Source organism: Pristiophorus japonicus, chromosome 14, assembly GCF_044704955.1.
Source record: "Pristiophorus japonicus isolate sPriJap1 chromosome 14, sPriJap1.hap1, whole genome shotgun sequence".
Taxonomy (NCBI): Eukaryota; Metazoa; Chordata; class Chondrichthyes; family Pristiophoridae; genus Pristiophorus; species Pristiophorus japonicus.
This window is the reverse complement of record NC_091990.1, coordinates 91,112,443-91,137,368: the sequence shown is the minus strand read 5'-3', so window position 1 is coordinate 91,137,368 and position 24,926 is coordinate 91,112,443. Positions and strand designations below refer to the sequence as shown.

The 24,926-nt window shown below is 50.7% G+C and overlaps 1 protein-coding gene across 1 annotated transcript in view; it reads right to left on the bottom strand.

Moving 5' to 3' along the window:
* Positions 1–24,926, bottom strand: part of creb3l1 (cAMP responsive element binding protein 3-like 1) — a 219,579-nt gene that overhangs the window by 2,243 nt on the left and 192,410 nt on the right. Inside the window, exons 6-10 of the mRNA XM_070898733.1 lie at positions 24,474–24,623; positions 22,202–22,260; positions 20,794–20,862; positions 6,556–6,655; positions 3,863–3,989 (exon numbers count right to left, since the gene is read on the bottom strand). Coding sequence (XP_070754834.1) covers positions 3,863–3,989; positions 6,556–6,655; positions 20,794–20,862; positions 22,202–22,260; positions 24,474–24,623 — 505 coding nt within the window. The remainder of the gene's footprint in view (positions 1–3,862; positions 3,990–6,555; positions 6,656–20,793; positions 20,863–22,201; positions 22,261–24,473; positions 24,624–24,926) is intronic.

The window sequence follows — 24,926 nt, the reverse complement described above, 5'->3', positions numbered from 1 at the left end:
ACTGAAAGGTGAGACAGGCTCGAGGGGCTGAATGGCCTACTCCTGTCCTTCTGATAGCTGGCAGTGGAAAACTACCAGTGAGAAAAAACCCATAGAACATTCCAAGGACAAAGCTCCATAAGGCGCAACGAATTCCAAATTGAATTCGAGCCTGCACCGCCATTCAATATGATCATTCGACCTCAGTACCCCACCCCAGCCTTCTCTCCAAAACCGCTGATCCCTTTAGCCGTAAGGGCCACATCTAACTCCCTTTTGAATATGTCCAACGAATTGGACTCAATAACTTTCTGTGGCAGAGAACTCCACAGGTTAACAACTCTCTGGGTAAAAAAGTTTCTCCTCATCTCAGTCCTATATGGCTTACCCCTTATCCTTAGACTGTGTCCCCTGGTTCTGGACTTCCCCAACATCGGGAACATTCTTCCTGCATCTAACCTGTCCAGTCCCGTCAGAATTTTATACGTTTCTATGAGATCCCCTCTCATTCTTCTAAATTCCAGTGAGTATAAGCCTAGCCGATCCAGTCTTTCCGCATATGTCAGTCCCGCCATCCTGGGAATTAGTCTGGTGAATCTTCGCTGCACTCCCTCAATAACAAGCACCTCGCAGTTGTGGTGAGGCGAGTGGTTGGGCTGGGTACTCTTTGCCTTTCCATCATTGTTCATAGGTTTATATGTAACCTTTAGGGCTGCTGACCAAGGGCCGTGTGGCTCTTTGTCGGCCAGCACGGACATGATGGGCTGGAATGGCCTCCTTCTGCGCTGTTAATTTCTATGTTTCTATTACAGCATGACTATGCCTCAGAAGTACTTAATTGGCTGTAAAACTCTTTGGAACATAGGAACGGGAGGAGGCCATTCAGCCTCTCGGCCCTGTGATGGGCGATCTGTAACTTAATTCCATTTACCTACCTTGGTTCCGTAACCTCTTTGAGACGTCCTGAGGTTGTGAAAGGCGCTATGTAAATGCAAGTTCTTTATTTCATTTTATTTATTTCTTCTGATCTCCTTTCAATGGTCTGTACTGGAATGATTTGTTTTCCGAGCGTGCAGGGAGGAGCTCGAGCCAAGCAGTGGGCAAACTTGCGCTTCCAGCCCCAATCCAAATGAGCGCACACAGGCTGTTTCACACATCCCTCAGTGTAATGTGTGTACTTGTGAGTGTTCTCACAGGTTGTTGGAGCTGTCGAGTTGGCCAGTCACGTGATGTTCACAAGACTCAATAAAACCCCAACCAGTTGGGTTCGGGGGGATCCACGATGAGGCAGGTGGTTGTGAGCCTGGTGGTTGAACTGGTAATGTGTAGTGTGATTGTTAAATCTTTGCTAATCAACCAATTAGTTCTTCATAGCAATGTGTTGCGATGAATTCTTAAACAAAGATCATCATAGGCAGTTCCTCGAAACGAGGATGACTTGTTTCCACGCCAAAAAGGGATGCGTTCACAGGTGTTTCAATGATATTCCAGATCCCGAACTATATCTTGAAGGGTGGAAGATGCCTGCGCTTGGATTTTTTTAAAAAACGTGTGGTGGCCGTTGCACCCCAGCCACCACACGGGCTTAACAGAGCTAGGTCTTAGTCCAGTGGCAAGGATTACCCAAGATTAACTGGAGACCAGCTCTGCTGCACAGACCGAGTGCACACACATATCACAATGTGGGCTGGCCCGTGCTGCCCCTGGCCCTCATCTCTTCTGGGCCCCGATCACATCCCTCTATGAACCCACGAAGCAAATACATTACACCCACCAATTGTTCAAATTCATCCAATGTCCCTATCCGTATTGAAGGGAGAATCCAGCACAGGGGAGGTGTTAAGCTGTTCACATGGGTCTGCATTATTTATAGCGCCTGACAGTTCTGGGGTGGATTCACAATCGGGACGTGGAGTGGAGAGCAAATTGAGTAAAGCAAGGAAACCTTGAAATTAAGCCGTGGGGATTAATGAGGATGCACACTTAATACTTACAGTGGAGAAGGTTAGAATCACAGAATGGTTACAGCACGGAAGAAGGCCATTCGGCCCGTCGAGCCCGTGCCGACTTCAGAGGAGATTTGATGGAGGTGTTCAAAATCATGGAGGGTTTTGATTGAGTGAATAAGGAGAAACTGTTTCCAGTGACAGAAGGTTCGGTGACCAGAGGATACAGACGTAAGGTGATGGGCAAAAGAACTGGAGGGGACATGGGGAAACCCAGCGAGTGGTTATGATCTACAATGCACTGCCTGAAAGGGTGGTAGAAGCAGATTTAATTGTAACATTTAAAAGAGAATTGGATAAATACCTGAAGGGAAAAACATCACAGGGCTATGGGGAAAGAGCAGGGCAGTGAGACTAATTGGATAAGTCTACCAAAGAGCCAGTATAGGCACGATTGGCCAAATGGTCTCCTTCGGTGCTGTATCATTCTATGATTCCATGACATGCCTCTGAATTCCTCTCCCTGTTACTTTAGTGCAAGAGTTAACCCACTCATTATTAACAAACCAACACCTCTATTAAGAAAGCTGAGAGAGGAATTTAAGAGGAATGCAATTAGCCTTGTACCTATTCTCCCACAGTGCAAGTATGCAGGGTGGTAATTTAATTGGAATACTGAGCTATATTTTCCACTAGATGGCGGCGTGTTCCTCTGACTAGAAAGGGCCATGTGTCCCCAGGAAGGAGAGGTTTCAAACAGAAGAAGGATTTGCATTTACATAGTGCCTTTCACAGCCTCAGGTCATCCCAAAGCACTTTACAGTCAATGAAGTGCTTTTGAAGTGTAGTCACTGTTGTAATGTAGGAAACATGGCAGCCCACAGCAAGCTCCCACGGAAATGCAAATGGCAGCAAGTTGCGAAAGCTACCCCATCTTGTCGTTCTGAAAACGTCAGCAAAATACTGCGGTACTGGAAGTCTGAAATATAAACAGAAAATGCTGGAAACACTCAGCAGATGAGGCAGTGTCTGTGGAGAGAGAAACAGAGTTAACTTTTCAGGTCAATGACCCTTCATCGGGACCTGCAATTTGCTTTCGTCCTCTTGTTCAGACGCTGCCTGACCCGCTGAGTGTTTCCAACACTTTCTAACTTTATAAAAAATATGTTTGGAGGAGCCGGGAGACCTTGTGCCATTACCAGGGCGGCAGCACCATACCCCAGTGGGCCCACATTTCGTCCAACGTGCTTTGACATCGCTGCTTTGCTTTCCTTTTTATAGGGGGTGGGGCCGAGGAATAAAGTTCGGAAACATTTCTTTGTGGCCAAGCTAGTAAAAGTATTTGATTGGTAGGGTATTTTTAAAAGCCTTACAGACTGTGGGTTTCCGACTGGGCAACTTGTTCTATGAGTTGGGTCGAAGCCCAGACTGTCACTCGGCTGATGTACTGAGTGTTCCAAACGAATGGTCATCAACAAACCCCCTAACCCAATTTCCGCGCATGCCTGGTATTTACAATAAAGAAGCTTGTGAGTAGTCTGCGTGAGACCTTTCCCATTTAAGAGAGAACATTGGTGGGGGTGGTCGGGTCATTTTGCCCTTGGGCGATAGTGTAGAATGGGTGATAGCGAATCAGACACCCGTTGTACATAAATCGGAGAGACGAATAACGGGCGACTGATCTGATATCGCCCGATTTACACCGTCGCCCAAGGGAAAAGTTACCCTCCTGGTGTGTGCGCCCCTAGCTTTGAAAATGCGGTGTCGGCATTTCAGCAGCTCCCGGTGCCTGAGGCTGGGAGAACGTGCCCAACACACACTGTTTCCTTCACTGGGAGACTCGAGAGCAGGACAGCATCTTTGCAACTTGGCCACAACAAGAGCTGGTTCTCGGAAAGGAAGGAGAGAGGAAAGCGTCCCCACGGAGCAGTACTTACTCTGACTCGTGGTGTAGACATCAGAAGCAGACAGCGGAGCTGTTTTGACTGTCTGGGAGACGGTTGAGAATTCTGGGAGACAGGGCATGAAGGAGCCCAGCACCAGCACAAAACAGACTGCCACAACCTGTAATGACAAACATAATGCTCAGTAAAATGACACGCACAAAACCTCGTCTGTTTCAAGTGTAGGCAAATAGAATCAGAGAATCATAGAATGGTTACAGCACAGAAGGAGCCCATTCGGCCCATCGAGCCTGTGCCGGCTCTCTGCAAGATCCCCTCAGCTAGTCCCACTCCCCCGTTCTTTCACCTGAGCCCTGCACAAAAGATTTCCTTCAGGTACTTATCCAATTCCCTTTTGAAAGCCACGATTGAATCTGCCTCCAGCACCCTGTGGTAATACTGTGATTACTGGTACAGTCTGCCAGTATTAAACGTGGTGTGTTGAGCACAGGCAAACAGCGTGATTACCTTCATTGAATACCTCACATATATAGAAAGCAAGAATTGCATTTATCTAGTGCTTTTCACGACCTCAGGACATCCCAAAGCACTTTGCAGCTAATGTAGTACGGTCACTTCACAGGGTTGGATTTATACCTGTGGTTTTTAAAACAATACTTATTCTCTTTGTCGAGAGCCACTTGCTGGTTTGTCGCAGTTGAATTCCATCCTCAGTTTCATGGGGTTAACTAATTCTGTAATGTATGTACCTGTGAGTATGCTCACAAGTTTGTAGAGCTCCTGCACACTCTCAACCTTGCCATCCTCGTCTGCCGTCCGGACACGCCATGACGCACCATCTTGCCGTCCGGAGGAGGTGGGGGTCCCCGATGGAGGGCACTCTATGCGGGAGTCCTCCCACTATTTATTGGGGACTTGGCCTGGAGGGTGGTGCATGGAGCAGTGCCGTGCAATACATTTTTGAGCCGGTTCACAGGCTCCCAGGCCGCCTGCAATTTCTGTGGTCTGGAGGAGTCCGTGTTCCATGTTTTTATGGAGTGTGCGAGGTTGCAGCCCCTGTTCCATTATTTAAAGGGGCTGCTCTTCAAATTCTGGTTGCACTTCAGTCCCACACTCCTGATCTTTGGGCACCCTGTGCGGAGGGGAGCGGGTCGGTCCGAGGGCCTCCTCGTAGGACTGCTCCTGGGCACGGCCAAGGGTGCCATCAGCCTGTCCAGGCAGCGGGCGGTCGAGGGGGTCATTCAGCCTGACTGCCTGCCTCTCTTCTGCGCTTACATCTGAGTCAGGGTGTCCTTAGAGATGGAGCACGCGGTGTCCACCGGTACGCTCGCGGCCTTCCGCGAGAGGTGGGCGCCGGAGGGACTGGAGTGCATCATCACCCCCAGCAACTAAATTTTAATTTGATTTTATATGTTTTAAAGTTTAATTTGTTTTATTGCCGGGTTTTAGTGTCCCGCTCCCCTTTTATAGGGGGCACTTGTATAATTTGTGGTTTTAGTGCCAAAAAAACCCACAAAAAAAAAACAAAAATAAGAAAAAGTGACTGTAAACTGTTTGGCGTATCCCCCCCTTTAATAAGGGGGCACTTGATTTATTTGTTTTATTTGATAACAACCAAAAGAGTTGTAGAGCTGTTGAAGTTTAATTTGTCTGTGTTTGTCGGTTTTAGTGCCCCCCCCCCCCTTTTAGTCAGGGGCACTTGTATAATTTGTGTGTTGGTGCCCTCAAAAAAAAAAACAAGGGGACACTTGAAAAGTTTTTTGGAGTGTGACCCCCCTTTAATCAGTGGGCACTTGTTTAATGTTCACAACTAAAATAGTTGTAGAGCTGTTGAGCACGCGGTGTCCACCGGTACGTTCGCGGCCTTCCGCGGGAGATGGGCGCCGGAGGGACCGGAGTGCATAATCACCCCCGGCAACCAAATTTTAATTTGATTTTAATGTCTAAAGTTTAATTTGTTTATTGTGCCGGTTTTAGTGCCCCCCCGCCTTTTAGCCAGGGGCACTTGTATAATTTGTGTTTTTGGTGCCCTCAAAAAAACCAAGGGGGCATTTGAAAAGTTTTTGGAGTGTGACATTTGATTACTGTGTCTACAAAAATAGTTGTAGAGCTGTTGAACTGAAATAGTTGTAGAGTTGTTGAACTGAAATAGTTGTAGAGCTGTTGAGTTGGGGGTGGCTTATCCTGTCACGTGATGTTTGGCTAAGACTCAATAAAACCCCAGCCGGTTGGGTTCGGGGGGGATCCACGATGTGGTATACAGTTGTGAGCCTGGTGGATGAACTGGTACTGTGTAGTGTGATTGTTAAACCTTTGCTAATAAAGCAACTAGTTCTTAATAGCAATGTGTTGCTATGAATTCCTAAGCAAAGAATATATGAAGCAAATACATTACAGGTTGCTGCTTTGGAGTCCTGCGCTGGGGAAGAGCTCGGGCTGGAGTCGACATTTAGTGACTGGTGAGTTCTGTCTCTGGGCTTCTGAATGAGCCGAGAGTAAATCTGCACACTCCTGAACCAAAGTTACACTCATCGCCCCTACTGGCCGATACTGTGCTTCAGTGTTACTGTTCAGCACCATCTCCACACCACTGGAGGAGACAAGTGGGCAGCTGGTGATGTATACGTGAAGGAATATATAGGCGATCACCGCAATCGTCCCCTACCCCTCCCCCTCCCCTCCCCACCCCACGGTTACCGAGGCCCCTCTTTGATCCTGGGACTTACCATCAGGCAGGTTCCTGTCTGTGTCGACGCGACCCGGCAGGGTCGAGGCACCTTCCCAGCCACCAGCGCCTGCAGTTTCTGCAACTGCTGCAACAGGGTCCTGAAAGAGCAAGAGGCAGGCTTCATTGTTGGAGCGTTTTTGCCACCGACTTCGCAGGCATTCCCGTCGCTATTAGACGGCCTATTTGCCCTAGCGGGGCACCTCCCATCTCTCCACTAGGAGGGCTGGGCATTTGGAAAGCCCCTCCCCCTAAATCGGCCTACTTCTGTTTGGACTGCTGAATGGAGCCTATTCATCTCAGGGCCTCGGGAACAAGGCTGGCACCCTCTGACCTGGCTAGCCTGCTCAGCACATGGCCCAGCTAACCACCGGGCAACACAGCGCTGAACATCCCACACGCACAGCCGGTACAGGGAGCATAGTCTGCTGGCAAGTGAAGCTCTATCTACTGTTTATTTTGCGGCTTTCTGTCAGGTTTCCGTGGGCTGGGGCTCGTGTTAATCAGGTGCAGTCTGGCTTTTTGTTTTCTCGCTCGCTGCCTGCTCCGAATGCTGCATAGGAAGAGTAACACATGAAGTCAAATGGGGCTCAGAGATTGATTGTCAATCATAGTATGCCGTGCTCAAAGGTAAATGTGCCATTTTCTACCGTTCTGTGTAAAATAAGCAGTGAAAGACTAACTGGAGAGAGCATCCCTGTGTTGCCCACCACACAGGCTGAAGCTTGGAGCAGCACCCAGCAGACTTAACAACAGCACAACTTAGGTTCACAGCTTAGTGGAAGGGATGGTTGTGCCTGGTTACTGAAAATACCATGACTGACATTTATAGATCCTTTTTCCCAATGGAAATAGTTCCCTGTTCTCACATAAAGGAACTTTTTATTCCAGTACCAGGGGCAGTTGTTTCCAGAGGCCTGTGTTGCGGTGTTCACACTACCTGGCCTTGCCCTCCTTAAAGGAACTCAAATATCCACCACCTTAAACATCCACTCCCTCCACCACCGGTGTACATTGGCTGCAGTGTGTACCATCTACAAGATGCACTGCAGCAACTCATCAAGGCTTCTTCGGCAGCACCTCCCAAACCCGTGACCTCGACCAGCTAGAAGGACAAAGGCAGCAGGCGCATGGGAACACCACCAACTCCACATTCCCCTCCAATTCACACACTGATTTGAACATATATCACCGTCCCTTCATCATCGCTGGATCAAAATTCTGGAACTCGCTACCTAACAGCACTGTGGGAGTACCTTCAGAGACATGAACCATGTACAGCAGACACCTCAAGACGCTGGAGAAATACCACCAACAATGTCTCCGCAAGATCCTACAAATCCCTTGGGAGGACAGAAGCACCAATGTTATGCGTCGTCGACCAAGCCAACATCCCCAGCATTGAAGCACTGACCACACTTGATCAGCTCCGCTGGGCAGGCCACATTGTTCGCACGAGACTCCCAAAGCAAGCACTCTATTCGGAACTCCTTCACAGCAAACGAGCCAAAGGTGGGCAGAGGAAACGTTACAAGGACATCCACAAAGCCTCCTTGATAAAGTGCAACATCCCCACTGACACCTGGGAGTCCCTGGCCAAAGACCGCCCTAAGAGGAGGAAGTGCATCCGGGAAGGCGCTGAGCACCTCGAGTCACATCGCTGAGAGCATGCAGAAATCAAGTGCAGGCAACGGAAGGAGCGTGCAGCAAACCAGTCCCACCCACCCCTTCCCTCAACGACTATCTGTCCCACCTGTGACAGGGACTGTGGCTCTTGTATTGGACTGTTCAGACACCTAAGGACTCATTTTTAGAGTGGAAGCAAGTCTTCCTCGATTCCGAGGGACTGTCTATGATGATGATGATGATGGGAGTACCTTCACCTGACGGACTGCAGCAGTTCAAGAAGACGGATCACCACCACCTTCATAAGGCAACTTGGAATGGGTAATAAATTAATTAAAAAAATACATTAGCTTTTCAATTTCACGAGCTACTGCTGTTCTCGAGATCATGCCATGCAGCCAGCAGAGGGAGCTGTTGCCCACTTGAACCAGCTCACCAGTCATTGGTCCCATAATGATGAGGCTCAAATCGGCCTCGCTGTGGGCAGGCATGGATTGGGGTTTCGGCCGCCAATCCCAGTTGGCCGCGATTCGCAGCCGGGTAAAAAACAAAACGGCCAGCACCAGCCCATTTGTGAAGGAGACGTTGAGTTAGTGAGGTCCCAAGCCATAAGTCACATTCTTGGAGCGAGCCGCCGCTGGGCAGTCTTGTACAATGGGCGAATTAGTGAATAGGTGACCGTGCCTGCTGTAGATGGACGCTTAAACGTTCTGTTCTGAGTCTTATGTCAAAAACATTGTGTTTGTTTTGGTGGAAGCGAAGATATCTGTAAAAGTAAGAACTTTGATAAAGTGCCTTTCACACCCTCGGGACTTCCCAACGCGCTTGACAGCCAATGAAGTACTTTTGAACTGCAATTGTTGTTGTAATGTAGGTAAAAGCAGCAGCCAATCGGCACACAGCTAACGTCTCAGAACAGCAATGTGATGTATAACCAGTTATTTATTTTCAATTGATGTTGATTGAGAGAACTCCCTTGCTCTTCTTTCAATAGTGCCATGGGATCGTTTACGGGGCTTCGGTTTAATGCTTAATTCAAAGGATGGCACCTCCGACAGAAGAGCAGGGATGATCTCCCTGGTGGCTTGGCCAATACTTATCCCCCAACCAACACCATTAAAACAGATTCACTGGTGATTATTTCATTGCGCTGTGTGGGACTTTGCTGTGTGTAGTTTGGCTGCCTGAGGTTGTGAAAGGCGCTATATAAATGCAAGACTTTAAGTCTTTTTTTGTTCCCCGCTTAAGGAGGAGTGCCCAGTTTCCCCTGACAACATGGCCACGACTGGGAGTGCGGCGTGTGTTTGGAAGTTCCCCAGCTCCGCAGTGGTGCAGTCTGGGTCTGCCCCAACACGCTGGTCTGCCCCGACACGCTGGTCTGCCCCGACAATCTGGTCTGCCCCGACAATCTGGTCTGCCCCGACACGCTGGTCTGCCCCGACACGCTGGTCTGCCCCGACAATCTGGTCTGCCCCGATACGCTGGTCTGCTCCGACACGCTGGTCTGCCCCGACACGCTGGTCTGCCCCGACACGCTGGTCTGCCCCGACACGCTGGTCTGCTCCGACACGCTGGTCTGCCCCGACACGCTGGTCTGCCCCGACACGCTGGTCTGCCCCGAGAATCTGGTCTGCCCAACACGCTGGTCTGCCCCGACACGCTGGTCTGCCCCGACACGCTGGTCTGCCCCGACACGCTGGTCTGCACCGACACGCTGGTCTGCCCCGTGAATCTGGTCTGCACCGACACGCTGGTCTGCACCGACACGCTGGTCTGCCCCGTGAATCTGGTCTGCCCCGACACGCTGGTCTGCCCCGACACGCTGGTCTGCCCAACAATCTGGTCTGCCCAACAATCTGGTCTGCCCCGACACGCTGGTCTGCCCAACAATCTGGTCTGCCCAACAATCTGGTCTGCCCCAACACGCTGGTCTGCCCAACAATCTGGTCTGCCCCGACACGCTGGTCTGCCCCGACACGCTGGTCTGCCCCGACACGCTGGTCTGCCCCGACACGCTGGTCTGCCCCAACACGCTGGTCTGCCCCAACACGCTGGTCTGCCCCAACAATCTGGTCTGCCCAAACACGCTGGTCTGCCCCAACACGCTGGTCTGCCCCAACACGCTGGTCTGCCCCGAGAATCTGGTCTGCCCCGACATGCTGGTCTGCCCAACAATCTGGGCTGCCCAACACGCTGGTCTGCCCAACAATCTGGTCTGCCCAACACGCTGGTCTGCCCCGACACGCTGGTCTGCCCAACAATCTGGTCTGCCCAACACGCTGGTCTGCCCAACAATCTGGTCTGCCCCGACACGCTGGTCTGCCCCGTGAATCTGGTCTGCCCCGACACGCTGGTCTGCCCCGACACGTTGGTCTGCCCAACAATCTGGTCTGCCCAAACACGCTGGTCTGCCCAACAATCTGGTCTGCGCAACAATCTGGTCTGCCCAAACACGCTGGTCTGCCCAACAATCTGGTCTGCCCCGACACGCTGGTCTGCCCCAACAATCTGGTCTGCCCCGACACGCTGGTCTGCCCCAACACGCTGGTCTGCCCCAACACGCTGGTCTGTCCCAACACGCTGGTCTGCCCAACACGCTGGTCTGCCCAACACGCTGGTCTGCCCAACAATCTGGGCTGCCCAACACGCTGGTCTGCCCAACAATCTGGGCTGCCCAACACGCTGGTCTGCCCAACACGCTGGTCTGCCCCGACAATCTGGTCTGCACCGACACGCTGGTCTGCCCCGACAATCTGGTCTGCCCCGACACGCTGGTCTGCCCCAACACGCTGGTCTGCCCCGACACGCTGGACTGCCCCGACACACTGGTCTGCCCCGACAATCTGGTCTGCCCCGACACGCTGGTCTGCCCCGACAATCTGGTCTGCCCCGACACGCTGGTCTGCCCCGACAATCTGGTCTGCCCCGACAATCTGGTCTGCCCCGACACGCTGGTCTGCCCCGACAATCTGGTCTGCCCCGACACGCTGGTCTGCCCCGACACGCTGGTCTGCCCCGACACGCTGGTCTGCCCCGACACGCTGGTCTGCCCCGACACGCTGGTCTGCACCGACAAGCTGGTCTGCACCGACAAGCTGGTCTGCACCGACAAGCTGGTCTGCACCGACAAGCTGGCCTGCACCGACAAGCTGGCCTGCACCGACACGCTGGTCTGCCCCGACACGCTGGTCTGCCCCGACACGCTGGTCTGCACCGACAAGCTGGTCTGCACCGACACGCTGGTCTGTCCCAACACGCTGGTCTGCCCCGACACGCTGGTCTGTCCCAACACGCTGGTCTGCCCCGACACGCTGGTCTGTCCCAACACGCTGGTCTGCCCCGACACGCTGGTCTGTCCCAACACGCTGGTCTGCACCGACACGCTGGTCTGCCCCGACACGCTGGTCTGCCCCAACACGCTGGTCTGCCCCAACACGCTGGTCTGCCCAACAATCTGGTCTGCCCCGACACGCTGGTCTGCCCCGACACGCTGGTCTGCCCCGACACGCTGGTCTGCCCCAACAATCTGGTCTGCCCCGACACGCTGGTCTGCCCCGACACGCTGGTCTGCCCCGACACGCTGGTCTGCCCCGAGAATCTGGTCTGCCCAACACGCTGGTCTGCCCCGACACGCTGGTCTGCCCCGACACGCTGGTCTGCACCGACACGCTGGTCTGCCCCGTGAATCTGGTCTGCCCCGACACGCTGGTCTGCCCCGACACGCTGGTCTGCCCCGACACGCTGGTCTGCACCGACACGCTGGTCTGCACCGACACGCTGGTCTGCCCCGTGATTCTGGTCTGCCCCGACACGCTGGTCTGCCCCGACACGCTGGTCTGCCCCGACACGCTGGTCTGCACCGACACGCTGGTCTGCACCGACACGCTGGTCTGCACCGACACGCTGGTCTGCACCGACACGCTGGTCTGCCCCGTGAATCTGGTCTGCCCCGACACGCTGGTCTGCCCCGACACGCTGGTCTGCCCAACAATCTGGTCTGCCCAACAATCTGGTCTGCCCCGACACGCTGGTCTGCCCAACAATCTGGTCTGCCCAACAATCTGGTCTGCCCCGACACACTGGTCTGCCCAACAATCTGGTCTGCCCCGACACGCTGGTCTGCCCAACAATCTGGTCTGCCCAAACACGCTGGTCTGCCCAACAATCTGGTCTGCCCCGACACGCTGGTCTGCCCAACAATCTGGTCTGCCCCGACACGCTGGTCTGCCCCAACACGCTGGTCTGCCCCAACACGCTGGTCTGCCCCAACACGCTGGTCTGCCCCAACACGCTGGTCTGCCCCAACACGCTGGTCTGCCCCAACACGCTGGTCTGCCCCAACAATCTGGTCTGCCCAAACACGCTGGTCTGCCCCAACACGCTGGTCTGCCCCAACACGCTGGTCTGCCCCGAGAATCTGGTCTGCCCCGACATGCTGGTCTGCCCCAACACGCTGGTCTGCCCCAACACGCTGGTCTGCCCCAACACGCTGGTCTGCCCCAACACGCTGGTCTGCCCAACAATCTGGGCTGCCCAACACGCTGGTCTGCCCAACAATCTGGTCTGCCCAACACGCTGGTCTGCCCCGACACGCTGGTCTGCCCAACAATCTGGTCTGCCCCGACACGCTGGTCTGCCCCGACACGCTGGTCTGCCCCGTGAATCTGGTCTGCCCCGACACGCTGGTCTGCCCAAACACGCTGGTCTGCCCAACAATCTGGTCTGCCCAAACACGCTGGTCTGCCCAACAATCTGGTCTGCCCAACAATCTGGTCTGCCCCGACACGCTGGTCTGCCCAACAATCTGGTCTGCCCCGACACGCTGGTCTGCCCCAACAATCTGGTCTGCCCTGACACGCTGGTCTGCCCAACAATCTGGTCTGCCCCGACACGCTGGTCTGCCCAACAATCTGGTCTGCCCCGACACGCTGGTCTGCCCCAACACGCTGGTCTGCCCCAACACGCTGGTCTGCCCCAACACGCTGGTCTGCCCAACAATCTGGTCTGCCCCGACACGCTGGTCTGCCCCAACACGCTGGTCTGCCCCAACACGCTGGTCTGTCCCAACACGCTGGTCTGCCCAACACGCTGGTCTGCCCAACACGCTGGTCTGCCCAACAATCTGGGCTGCCCAACACGCTGGTCTGCCCAACAATCTGGGCTGCCCAACACGCTGGTCTGCCCAACACGCTGGTCTGCCCCGACACGCTGGTCTGCCCCGACACGCTGGTCTGCCCCGACACGCTGGTCTGCACCGACACGCTGGTCTGCCCCGACACGCTGGTCTGCCCCGACACGCTGGTCTGCCCCGACACGCTGGTCTGCCCCGACACGCTGGTCTGCCCCGACACGCTGGACTGCCCCGACACACTGGTCTGCCCCGACAATCTGGTCTGCCCCGACACGCTGGTCTGCCCCGACACGCTGGACTGCCCCGACACACTGGTCTGCCCCGACAATCTGGTCTGCCCCGACAATCTGGTCTGCCCCGACAATCTGGTCTGCCCCGACACGCTGGTCTGCCCCGACAATCTGGTCTGCCCCGACACGCTGGTCTGCCCAACAATCTGGTCTGCCCCGACACGCTGGTCTGCCCCGACAATCTGGTCTGCCCCGACACGCTGGTCTGCCCCGACAATCTGGTCTGCCCCGACAATCTGGTCTGCCCCGACAATCTGGTCTGCCCCGACAATCTGGTCTGCCCCGACAATCTGGTCTGCCCCGACAATCTGGTCTGCCCCGACACGCTGGTCTGCCCCGACACGCTGGTCTGCACCGACAAGCTGGTCTGCACCGACAAGCTGGTCTGCACCGACAAGCTGGTCTGCACCGACACGCTGGTCTGCCCCGACACGCTGGTCTGCCCCGACACGCTGGTCTGCCCCGACACGCTGGTCTGCCCCGACACGCTGGTCTGCACCGACACGCTGGTCTGCACCGACACGCTGGTCTGCACCGACAAGCTGGTCTGCACCGACAAGCTGGTCTGCACCGACAAGCTGGTCTGCACCGACACACTGGTCTGCCCCGACACGCTGGTCTGCCTCGACAAGCTGGTCTGCACCGACAAGCTGGTCTGCCCCGACACGCTGGTCTGCCCCGACACGCTGGTCTGCCCCGACACGCTGGTCTGCCCCGACACGCTGGTCTGCACCGACACGCTGGTCTGCACCGACACGCTGGTCTGCCCCGACACGCTGGTCTGCCCCGACACGCTGGTCTGCCCCGACAAGCTGGTCTGCACCGACAAGCTGGTCTGCACCGACAAGCTGGTCTGCCCCAACACACTGGTCTGCCCCAACACACTGGTCTGCCCCGACAAGCTGGTCTGCACCGACACGCTGGTCTGCCCCGACACGCTGGTCTGCCCCGACACGCTGGTCTGCCCCGACACGCTGGTCTGCCCCGACAAGCTGGTCTGCACCGACAAGCTGGTCTGCCCCGACAAGCTGGTCTGCCCCGACAAGCTGGTCTGCCCCGACAAGCTGGTCTGCCCCGACAAGCTGGTCTGCCCCGACACGCTGGTCTGCCCCGACAAGCTGGTCTGCCCCGACAAGCTGGTCTGCCCCGACAAGCTGGTCTGCCCCGACAAGCTGGTCTGCCCCGACACGCTGGTCTGCCCCGACAAGCTGGTCTGCCCCGACAAGCTGGTCTGCCCCGACAAGCTGGTCTGCCCCGACACGCTGGTCTGCCCCGACACGCTGGTCTGCCCCGACACGCTGGTCTGCCCCGACAAGCTGGTCTGCACCGACAAGCTGGTCTGCCCCGACACGCTGATCTGCACCGACACGCTGGTCTGCCCCGACACGCTGGTCTGCCCCGACACGCTGGTCTGCACCGACACGCTGGTCTGCCCCGACACGCTGGTCTGCACCGACACATGGGTCTGTAATGCGTTGAGTGGCGTTGCCAAGAAATTCCCCACCATTTCTATCCAGAATGGCTAAAGGTGCAATGTGTGGTGTGGTCGGCAGGGTTTTGATGCTGCAGCACACATTGATGGGGGAATAGCAGGCATGGCTTCCTCCCCACCATCATTCCCCGCACCCTGGGGCAGGATGGGCCGGGATACCAAGCACTTGGCCACACTGATTACCTTGGCTGTGTCAGACAGCGTTGACGTCACACGGAGACCCCTTTCAATAAGGGCAACCTCAGCCCAGATTTGAACCTAACCAGCCCGGTGTGAACGGGGCGGGTTGGGGTCGGAGGGCGCGTGAAGTTGGGTGCAAGTCGGGGTGCCTGACCCCGGGCGGGTTCGGTTAAAATCGGGAGTAAGGAACTGTAATGTCTGTAAGCTTGTAATGTTTGTAGCTCCACACTGTGCATGCGGACGTATTGTGTACTGCAACTGCAGAGTTAATAATAAACAGAACCAGGTAGTTTCCAGAGGCTTCCGAGAGAGCTGCCTGCCATGTAGGAAGCTGCGTGTGCTGTGTTGTGTGAATATATTACATTTGGCGGCGAGATGGGATTTTTCGGATGAATTAAAGCTAACATTTTGTTGGGGAAAGATTCAGCCAGCCAACAGAGAGACTTTGGAAGTTTCTGTCTTTGGAAATAAGCTACAAAATCTGAGGTATAATACAGCACACGGTGTGAACAGCTAGAGATTAAAATGGCAGGTGTAATCGGACATTTAGGGGAATATAGACACGACCGGGAACGTTTTAAAGCGTATGTGGATTGGCTAGAAATGTATTTCACTGCAAATAACATAATCGAAGTTCCAGACAATGCAGTCCAGAACCGGGCTGTGTTGGAACGCAAGAAAGCGATCTTCTTATCGGAGGCGGGTCCAGCATTGTACGAAACCCTTGTAAATCTGCTTGTGCCTGACGAGCCAAAGGACACAACGCTTAAAGAGATTTTAAAGGAACACTATAACCTCAAACCGTTAGAAATTGCTGAAAGCTATCATTTCTGGATTCGGAACCAAAAGGCTGATGAATGTATCAGCGATTACATCGTAGCATTAAAAAAACTATCGATGCACTGTTATTTTGGAAACTTTCAAAACCGAGCATTACGGGATCGTTTTGTTTGTGGGGTGAAAAATGATGCGATCAGAAGGAAGTTATTGATGATGGATGACTTGACTTTTGAGATTGCTTGTCAGACATTGAGGTTGATGGGCATTGCCGAACAATATTCCAGAGAATTAAATAATAATTATGGTCGTCAGTCAACCGAGGTAAATCACCTGCAGGTTCAAAGTAAAAGATGGTGGGGGCCCAAAGTCTCAGAAACTGGAAATTCTAACAGAGCATCGAAGTCATGCTATAGGTGCCTGGGACAACACATTGCTCAAAGTTGTCCATACGTGAAGGCAGAGTGTTTCTTCTGCAGGAAGACTGGGCATCTTGCGAAGGTATGCCGACTGAAGGGTAAGCCAGCTTTCAAAGCTATGAGTCCAGCGTTCAAAGCTATGAGTAGAAATCCCAAGAGACTACATAGCATGGAAGAACAACAGGACAAGGAGATGTTAGAGTTACACGTCATCAGGAGCACGAGGTTAACGGACAGTGATTCGGAAAGCATCAAAATCCACATAGATGTTGCGAGATTCAAGATACCAATGGAAATTGACACGGGTGCATCCGTGAGTGTAGTAACGGAGTCGCTGTACCTCAACAAATTGTGTGATTTCCAACTGGAGAAATCCAAGATAGAGCTGCGAGGCTACTCGGGAGAGAAAATTCCTGTGGTAGGTCGTATCACCGTACCGGTAAAATATAAAGATCAATTTCAGAACTTGCCTCTAATAGTAGTGAAAGGAGACAAGTCTGCCTTACTAGGAAGAAATTGGTTGAACTCACTGAAGCTGGATTGGAGTAAGATTTTCTGTGTGGAAGCGAAATTTTCATCAACGAATGAGGTTATCAAGAAGTATCTGAAGGTGTTCTCCGAAACGGGCAGTCCGATCCAAGGCTTCAAGGCGAGTGTCAGAGTACAGAAGGACGCTAGATCGGTTTACTACAAGTCACGTTCCGTACCACATGTACTCAAGGAGAAAGTTGAGCAAGAACTCAGAAGACTAGAGACTGAGAACATTATTTGTAAGATAGATCGATGTAATTGGGCTACACCCATTGTTGTTGTACCTAAGTCAAATGGTAAGGTAAGATTGTGTGGTGATTATAAAGTAACCGTAAACCAGGTTCTAGTGGGTAATGTCCCCAATACATTGCCGAATATAGAAGATTTGTTCACAACACTGACAGGTGGTCAGATCTTCTCAAAACTGGATCTTACGAATGCCTACTTACAGCTTGAACTAGATGAGGAGTCCAAGTCATGTTTGACTATAAATACTCATCTAGGCCTATATCAATTTAATAGGCTACCATTTGTAGTGTCTTCCGCCCCTGCCATATTCCAAGGGGTGATGAACCAGATTTTGCAAGGTATTGAAGGGGTAGTATGTTATTTGGATGACATACCAATTTCAGCACCAAATAGGCAAATTCATAATAACATATCGAATGAAATCATCAAACGGCTAGAGAAGCACAGAGTACGAGTGTCTGCTCATAAGTGTGAGTTATTTAAAAACTCAGTGGAGTACTTAGAGTACAGAGTAGACAAAGATGGTTTACATCCAACCATGGAAAAATTGGATGCAATTAGAAATGTACCCACTCCCTGGAATGTCACTGAACTTCGTTCATTCTTGGGTCTTTTGAACTATGAGAAGTTCCTACCAAATTTGACTATAGTATTACATCCACTGAATGAACCTTTGAAAAAACAGGTCCATTGGAAGTGGTCAAAAGAATGCGATACAGCATTCAAGGAGTGTAAAAGTAAATTGGTCGAGAGCACCACGTTAGTTCACCATGACATATCTAAGGAGATTAAGCTAGCATGTGATGCCTCTCCATATGGAGTTGGGGTAGTGATCTTTCATGTATCACGTAGTGGGAAGGAGAGACCAATTGCTTTTGCTTCACGCACTCTCAGTGCCAGTGAGAGTAATTATGCGCAAATTGAAAGGGAAGCTTTTGCATTAATTTTTGGGGTCAAGAAGTTTCACAAACACTTGTATGGTCGTAAGTTTACCATTGTTACGGACCATAAGTCCCTAACAGCAATCCTCTATCTAAAGTCCCCAGTTCCAACATTAGCTGCAGCCCGAATGCAGAGATGGGCTTTGATTTTGTTAGCATATACATATGATATTGAATACAGACGATCAGCTGATCACAGTAATGCTGATGCAATGTCTCGATTGCCTTCCCCATCACAAGTTATACCCAATCGGGAAGAAGTGTTTTATTTTTCATACAACTCTTTTTCTTGAGAACAAAAATAAACATTAACTCAAGTGCCCCCTGATTAAAGGAAGGGGACACTCCAAACACTTTTCAAGTGTCCTTTTTTTTGGTTTTTTTTTGTGTTTTTTGGGGGGGGGGGTTTTGTGGGGGTTTTTAGGGCACCGAGAGGCAAATTATACAAGTGCCCCCTGACTCGGGGGACAATAAACATTGATGAACTGCCAGTCACAGCTGAAGAGATTGGTAGAGTAACCAAATGTGACCAAGTGATGTCAAAGGTGTATGATTATATTGCAAATGGATGGCCAAACTAGGTAACAGACAAAGATACACATCCATTCTTCATTCGTAGGAATGAATTATCAGTAGATAAAGATTGTATCATGTGGGGTGCAAGAGTGGTTATACTAAATAAATTCAGGTCCAAATTATTAGGCGACCTCCATGACCAGCACCTGGGAATGTGCTTGACCAAGAGTTTTGCACGCAGTTATTTATGATGGCTAGGTCTTGATAAAGATATAGAGTACAACGTGAGTCAGTGTACGATATGTCAATCGGTAAGCAAGCAACCATCACCAGTACCATTACAGCCGCGGTAATGGCCTCCCAAGGTGTGGCAAAGGCTACATATTGATTTTGCTGAGTTAGAAGAACAACAATTGTTCATTATGATTGATAGCCATTTGAAGTGGGTTGTGGTGTTTCCGATGTGGAAAATAACAAGTAAAACATTGGACATTTTATGAAAATTATTTTCTTCATTTGGCCTCCCTGAAGAATAAAGACCACAATTTAGTTTAGAAGAATTTTCACAATTCACAAGCAAAAATGGTGTGAAACATACCAAGGTTCCACCATACCATCCTGCTTTGAATGGTGCAGCAGAGCGCACTGTACAAATTGTAAAACGTGCCCTCATAAAACAAATGTTAGATCCAAACCCAAGGAAACGACAGTTGTCATTGGATCACAAATTGGCTAATTTTTTGATTACATATCGAAATACTCCTCATACAACTACTGGTAGAACTCCAGCAGAGTTGTTTCTCAAACGACAGCCACAAACCAGATTCTCGTTGTTAAAACCAAACTTGGCACAGTCTGTAGAAGAGACACAATTAAGAGAAAGAGAATCATGATAGAGGTAGAGTAAAATAGAGAAGTGTGAATTTAAACCAGAAGGTGAGAGTGAAGAATCATCGCCATAAATGGTTAAAGTGGTTACCAGGAAGAGTGGTGAAGATATGTGGTCCTCGCACATATTTGGTAAAGATGTTTGATAATGGACAGGTTAGGTTTGTTTATATTGATCATATTTTACCTACAGACATGGAAGGAGTTGAAGATGGGAATGATTCAATTATTTCTGACTCATCAGATAGTTTTGATACATCAGTAGCAAATCCTTAATCCAATGTACTGGAAACAAATCCAAGAGAGAATCAGAATGAAAGTCCGAGTCCAAGTCAGGAAAAGAAAGATTCTGAAATTAGAGTGAGTTCAAATGAAAATCAAGGAAATTCCTTGGAGGAAAACGTTCCTCAGGATGAGCCTCGAATGAGAGTGAAATCGACACCAGGTTTGGAAGATTCTGTTCGAGAGCGAAGGTATCCTCTTCGAAACAGAAAACAAGTGGTGAAGTTAAATTTGTAAATATGGAAAAAAAATAAGTTTATATCCTGTGTTATGTATAAACATGAAAGTTATGTATGATGTTTGTTATAATAACTTCTTCATTAAGGAGGGAGAAGTGTAATGTCTATAAGCTTGTAATGTTTGTAGCTCCACACTGTGGATGTGGACATATTGTGTACTGCAACTGCAGAGTTAATAATAAACATAAGCAGGCAGTTTCCGGAGGCTTCCGAGAGAGCTGTCTGCCATGTAGGAAGCTGTGTGTGCTGTGCTCTGTGAATATATCACAGGAACCCGGCGTTGTGAAGCTTGTATTGAGAGGTGAAGAAAAGCACTAGCCCTGAAGCAGGCCGGCAGTCCAACCCTTACTCAGGGGGATGAGAAGCAGTCCTGTTTGGGAAGCTGTGTGGGTCTGGAAACTTAGAGAAAAAGAAAAGTACTATAAATGGGGCAAGTTTATGGTACTGGTAAAATCCTGCTGTAAACTCGCAAATACAGCAGCAACTTGCATTTATATAGCGTCTTTAACGTCCCGAGGCACGACACAGAAGCCTAATCAGAGAAAAATCGATTCCCAGCCAAAGAAGGCGATATTAGGAAGGGTGACTAATAGCTTGGTCAAAGGGGATGGTTTTCGGGAGGGTCGGCGAGGGGGAGAAAGAGGCAGTGAGCACAGATTGTACAGGCAACTCACTTACCGATTCGCATTCTCCAACGTCTCCACCTTTTTCCAGAGCTCATTATTCTCCGAGGTGTACGTCTCCACTCTGCCAAGAACAAAATAATCTGAGCAGCAAGGTCACGGATACACTTAGCTTTTTAAAATGAATAATCCCATCTTGGGGGAGGGGGAGATGGGTTGAATTGTTTACTCATCCAGGTGCGGGATGTGAGTGCTGGGAGTATTTCCCTTCTTTCTGAAATCAGTATCAGCGGCAAACGCTCCTGGATCAGGTGCAGCATAGCCTAGATGCAGAGCAAAGCCCCTTCTACGATCAATAGATTTTTGGACATTAAGGGAATGAAGGGATATGGGGACAGTGAAGGAAAGTTGAGTTGAGTTCGATGATCCGCCATGACCTTATTGAATGGCGGAGCAGGCTCGAGGGGCCGAATGGCCTACTCCTGCTCCTAGTTCTTATGTTCTACACAGCCCAACAATGTGGCTTCATCCCAAACTTAGTAGTATGAACCAGTACGGCATTTCCATTTTTGCCATCCTTGTGGCCTCACTGATATTCCTACCACGGTTGGATTTTAGTACAAGGATTCACACTGCTAAGATCCTGCGTACTGCATCGAGCTGTGGGCATAGCCCCATGGGGCTGTACTGACCCACCCAGTGACTGGGCCTTAATATTGTGTCAGCTCCAGTTGAACACAAACAGCCCCAGAATGTCACGGCAGAAACCAACTGTCCCCCATTCTGCAGATCTAGCCCGGCAAGTCCATCTGCTCAGAATGAGGGCGAGACGGGTTCCGCGGGCCGCACGCCACACGTGCCCCAGCTCTCTCCGACCACGCTGCCCACACTCTCCCTGTACCGCCCGCATCATCCTCCCCCCATTTCAGAGCGAGACGCAGCGTGTGCCCAGTGTCACCGATCAATACATAAAGGCACGTCGTCAGGGACAACCTGAGGAGCTAGATCCACGCTGGCAACGTGCAAGGGAGCATCAGTGAGATATCCAAATGTAATTCTGGCCAGATTTGCAGGGTGGATTAATGTTCATGAAAGGCTGCATTGAACATTTCCTCACACATAGGTTTTGTGGAATTGGCAGGGAAAAGTGACCTTCATCTCATCTGATTGATTCAGATCCGGGCATCCAAAGTCGACAGTGTTAGCTTGTTGTGCAACCCAGTTTCATATCCAACGCTTAACCTCATACCCTTCCGTCAGAATCATCTTATCCGGTCCCCCTTATACCCAGCTCATACCCTTCTGTTATAGTAAACACATATTCACCTAACTCCTAATTTCACATCACAGCATTAGTCACAATGCAGCAAAGTAATGCTTTACTGTAAATATGCAAAGAACTGTTGTAAAAATATAGTGGCAGGAAATATCAAAAGACTCGAGGTTTGCAGTGAGCCACTTACTTTTTCTCTAGACTGTCCACATATTCCTTCTTCTTTCTCCGGCTCTCCTGAGCAGAAATCTGTACCAAAAGACAAGCGGGTTCACAGAATCTCAGAACTAGGCCCCATTAAACAGACAGCTAGATAGATCCTGGAATAAGGAGTTACTGTCATCATTACACAGTGACCTATGAAGTTGAGTTCACCTCAGTACTGACTTCCTCTAAGCAAGGTTGGGTAAAATAGCTACCTGGGAGTGAGTTACAGGCTGAATTTGATTGCAAGGTTCCGATGGTTAATATATATGGAAGAATGGATACCCGGAGAGTTACAGGCTGAAATCTAATCAAGGGGCTCAGAGGGTTTATATATGGAATAATGGATACCTGGGAGTGAATTACAGGATGGAATCTAATCGAGAGGTTCAGCTACTTTATATAATCGAGTAATAGATATTTGGGAGTGACTTACAGGCTGGAATCTAATCGAAGAGTTCAGAGGGTTTATATATGGAATAATGGAAATATTTTATTAAGCCACTGCCAAAATACACTGCAGAATTATTGGTATTAATCTTCTAACTCCAGCTTCCTCAATGGATGCAACTCTGCTGAGCCATGGGTTAATCCTTGATGTACAAGCATGGCGATTTCTCCATTGTAAGCACTTCTGCAGAAGATGGACTTCTGGCTCTGCACTCACTTCATGAAGAATGTCTTCATCTAAAAATCACCTCCCAAGTGTTTCCCATGCCCCAGCAATTCCACCTGCTCATGGTGTTGATCTGCTCAGATATCTCAGATCTCAATGGTTACAGGCTATGCCTGGAATTCTCTCAGCTCTGGTGTAACTCCGATCTGGTCGGCGCCTCGTCCTCATCGGACCCCGTGAGAGGCCTCCAGGCCCGGGAGCCAACCCGTCCAACCCGCAGCAGCAAACACCTGAGAGTGATTTACAGGCTGGAATCTAATCGATGTTCAGATAGAACACATTTTCCAAGGCAAATGCCATGCCTGGCACTGACTGCAAGAACACTCCGTGCATTTGAGGAGGAATGTCAATTGTGTGGAAAGTTTATCAGGACATAATGTGTAAATGGGCAACAAGAAGTAGCAATCAGTCTGTGTGACACAATGTATATTGTGTAATAACAGTCAATGTGTATTATGTAGTAAAAGATGGATTACTCCAATTGTAGATTATATGTTAATACCCTACAGTATGTAATATAACACTGCCAAACTCAATCTATAATATACAAGTACATTAAATCAAATTACATGCCAAAGACACACATTGGGGGTAACCTAACTCGCAGGGGGGTGGGGGGACCCACAGGATCGGGGGCAATGCCAGTTTTACACCCCGCCCAATACCTTCAATGGAGAGCAGAATCAGACGTGGGGGAAACCAGCATTGCACCCGATCCCATCAGTCTCTCAACGGGCAGGGTAGGTTAAAATTGCCCCCTACATAGTTTTTGTTTCAGTGCACCTCTATGGATTGGATTTATATTATATTGTGGTTACAATCTGTAATCCTTTTGGGACGTCTCAGCCTGATTTACCACCAGGCCGACCCGTACTCTTTCAGCCGCAGTGAGGTGTTCGGCTCCCAGCACACGCCGTCGGCTGGACCCTGGGAATGGGCCTAGCAGCATTTAACTGGGCTTACAGTTTTAAACTCAGCCTGCCGAAAATCACAAGGAAAGTCGGGGTTCTAATCTGGTGCCAAGGGCAGGGGAAATGAACTCTAAAATAATTAAAGTTAAAATAATTTACACAAAAGCCTGACAAAGTCAGTATCAAGATTGAGTGACTCAGAGTGGTAGTTTTTCACTTTCATTTGGGGAATAACGATTAACGGTCACTTGAATAAAGTACAGAGGGCCCCTGATGGTGGTCAAACCTACCCAGCAGATGGTCAACCCTACCCAGCAGATGGCCAATTGTACCCAGCAGATGATCAAACCTGCCTAGCAGATGGTCAATGATGTCAGGAGACATAACGCCGCACACAAACGGGGTTTCCGCCGAACATCCACTAAAGTCACATCAACGGAGCAGGAGATGTCCCAAGATGTTTCCTGCCCCCACCCGCTCAACCAACCCCCCCACCCCTCTCTTTCACCCTCTCCCCATCGTTCTCAGGCACCTGCTGTTCCCATTCTGTGAGTGTTTTCCATTGGCCAGGAAATTCCTCGGAGTGATTCCCGCTCTGCTGCCATTACTTTGACAGAAATGTGGCATTACCCGAGGAATTCCCCGGCTGCAGTGTTTGTTCTATCTCTTACCTTGTTCTTGATTTTTCTCCGGACTCGCTTGAGAGCTTTTTCCTCGGCCTTTGTGAGCGGCAGTTTGGTGGGGATGGGGTACCCCTCGGCGATCAAGGTCCGCTTTTCCTCTTCGGTGAGCAGCAGGGGGCCTGATGTCCCCTGGAGCTTCTGGCAACAGAAAGAGAAGAAGACGCGGGTTCACCAATCTGTTTCCGCCAAACCAGTAAATCCGAGCGCTGCCTGACAATAATTCTATCATTTCGTTGGTACGGTTCCCTTTGATTTTGCTGGGACTTTATTGCTTTTTTTAGCATCTCTAGTTTGAATGGACCATCACTTTCTTTCTTATATTAGTGGTGCCCTTATAGGGACACTTAAATACATACTGGCCCAGAAATTGCAGTCGGAGGCTGCCTGCGGGCGGATGCCTCCGACCTGAAAAATTTCTACGAAGGTACCTAATGGTCCCGG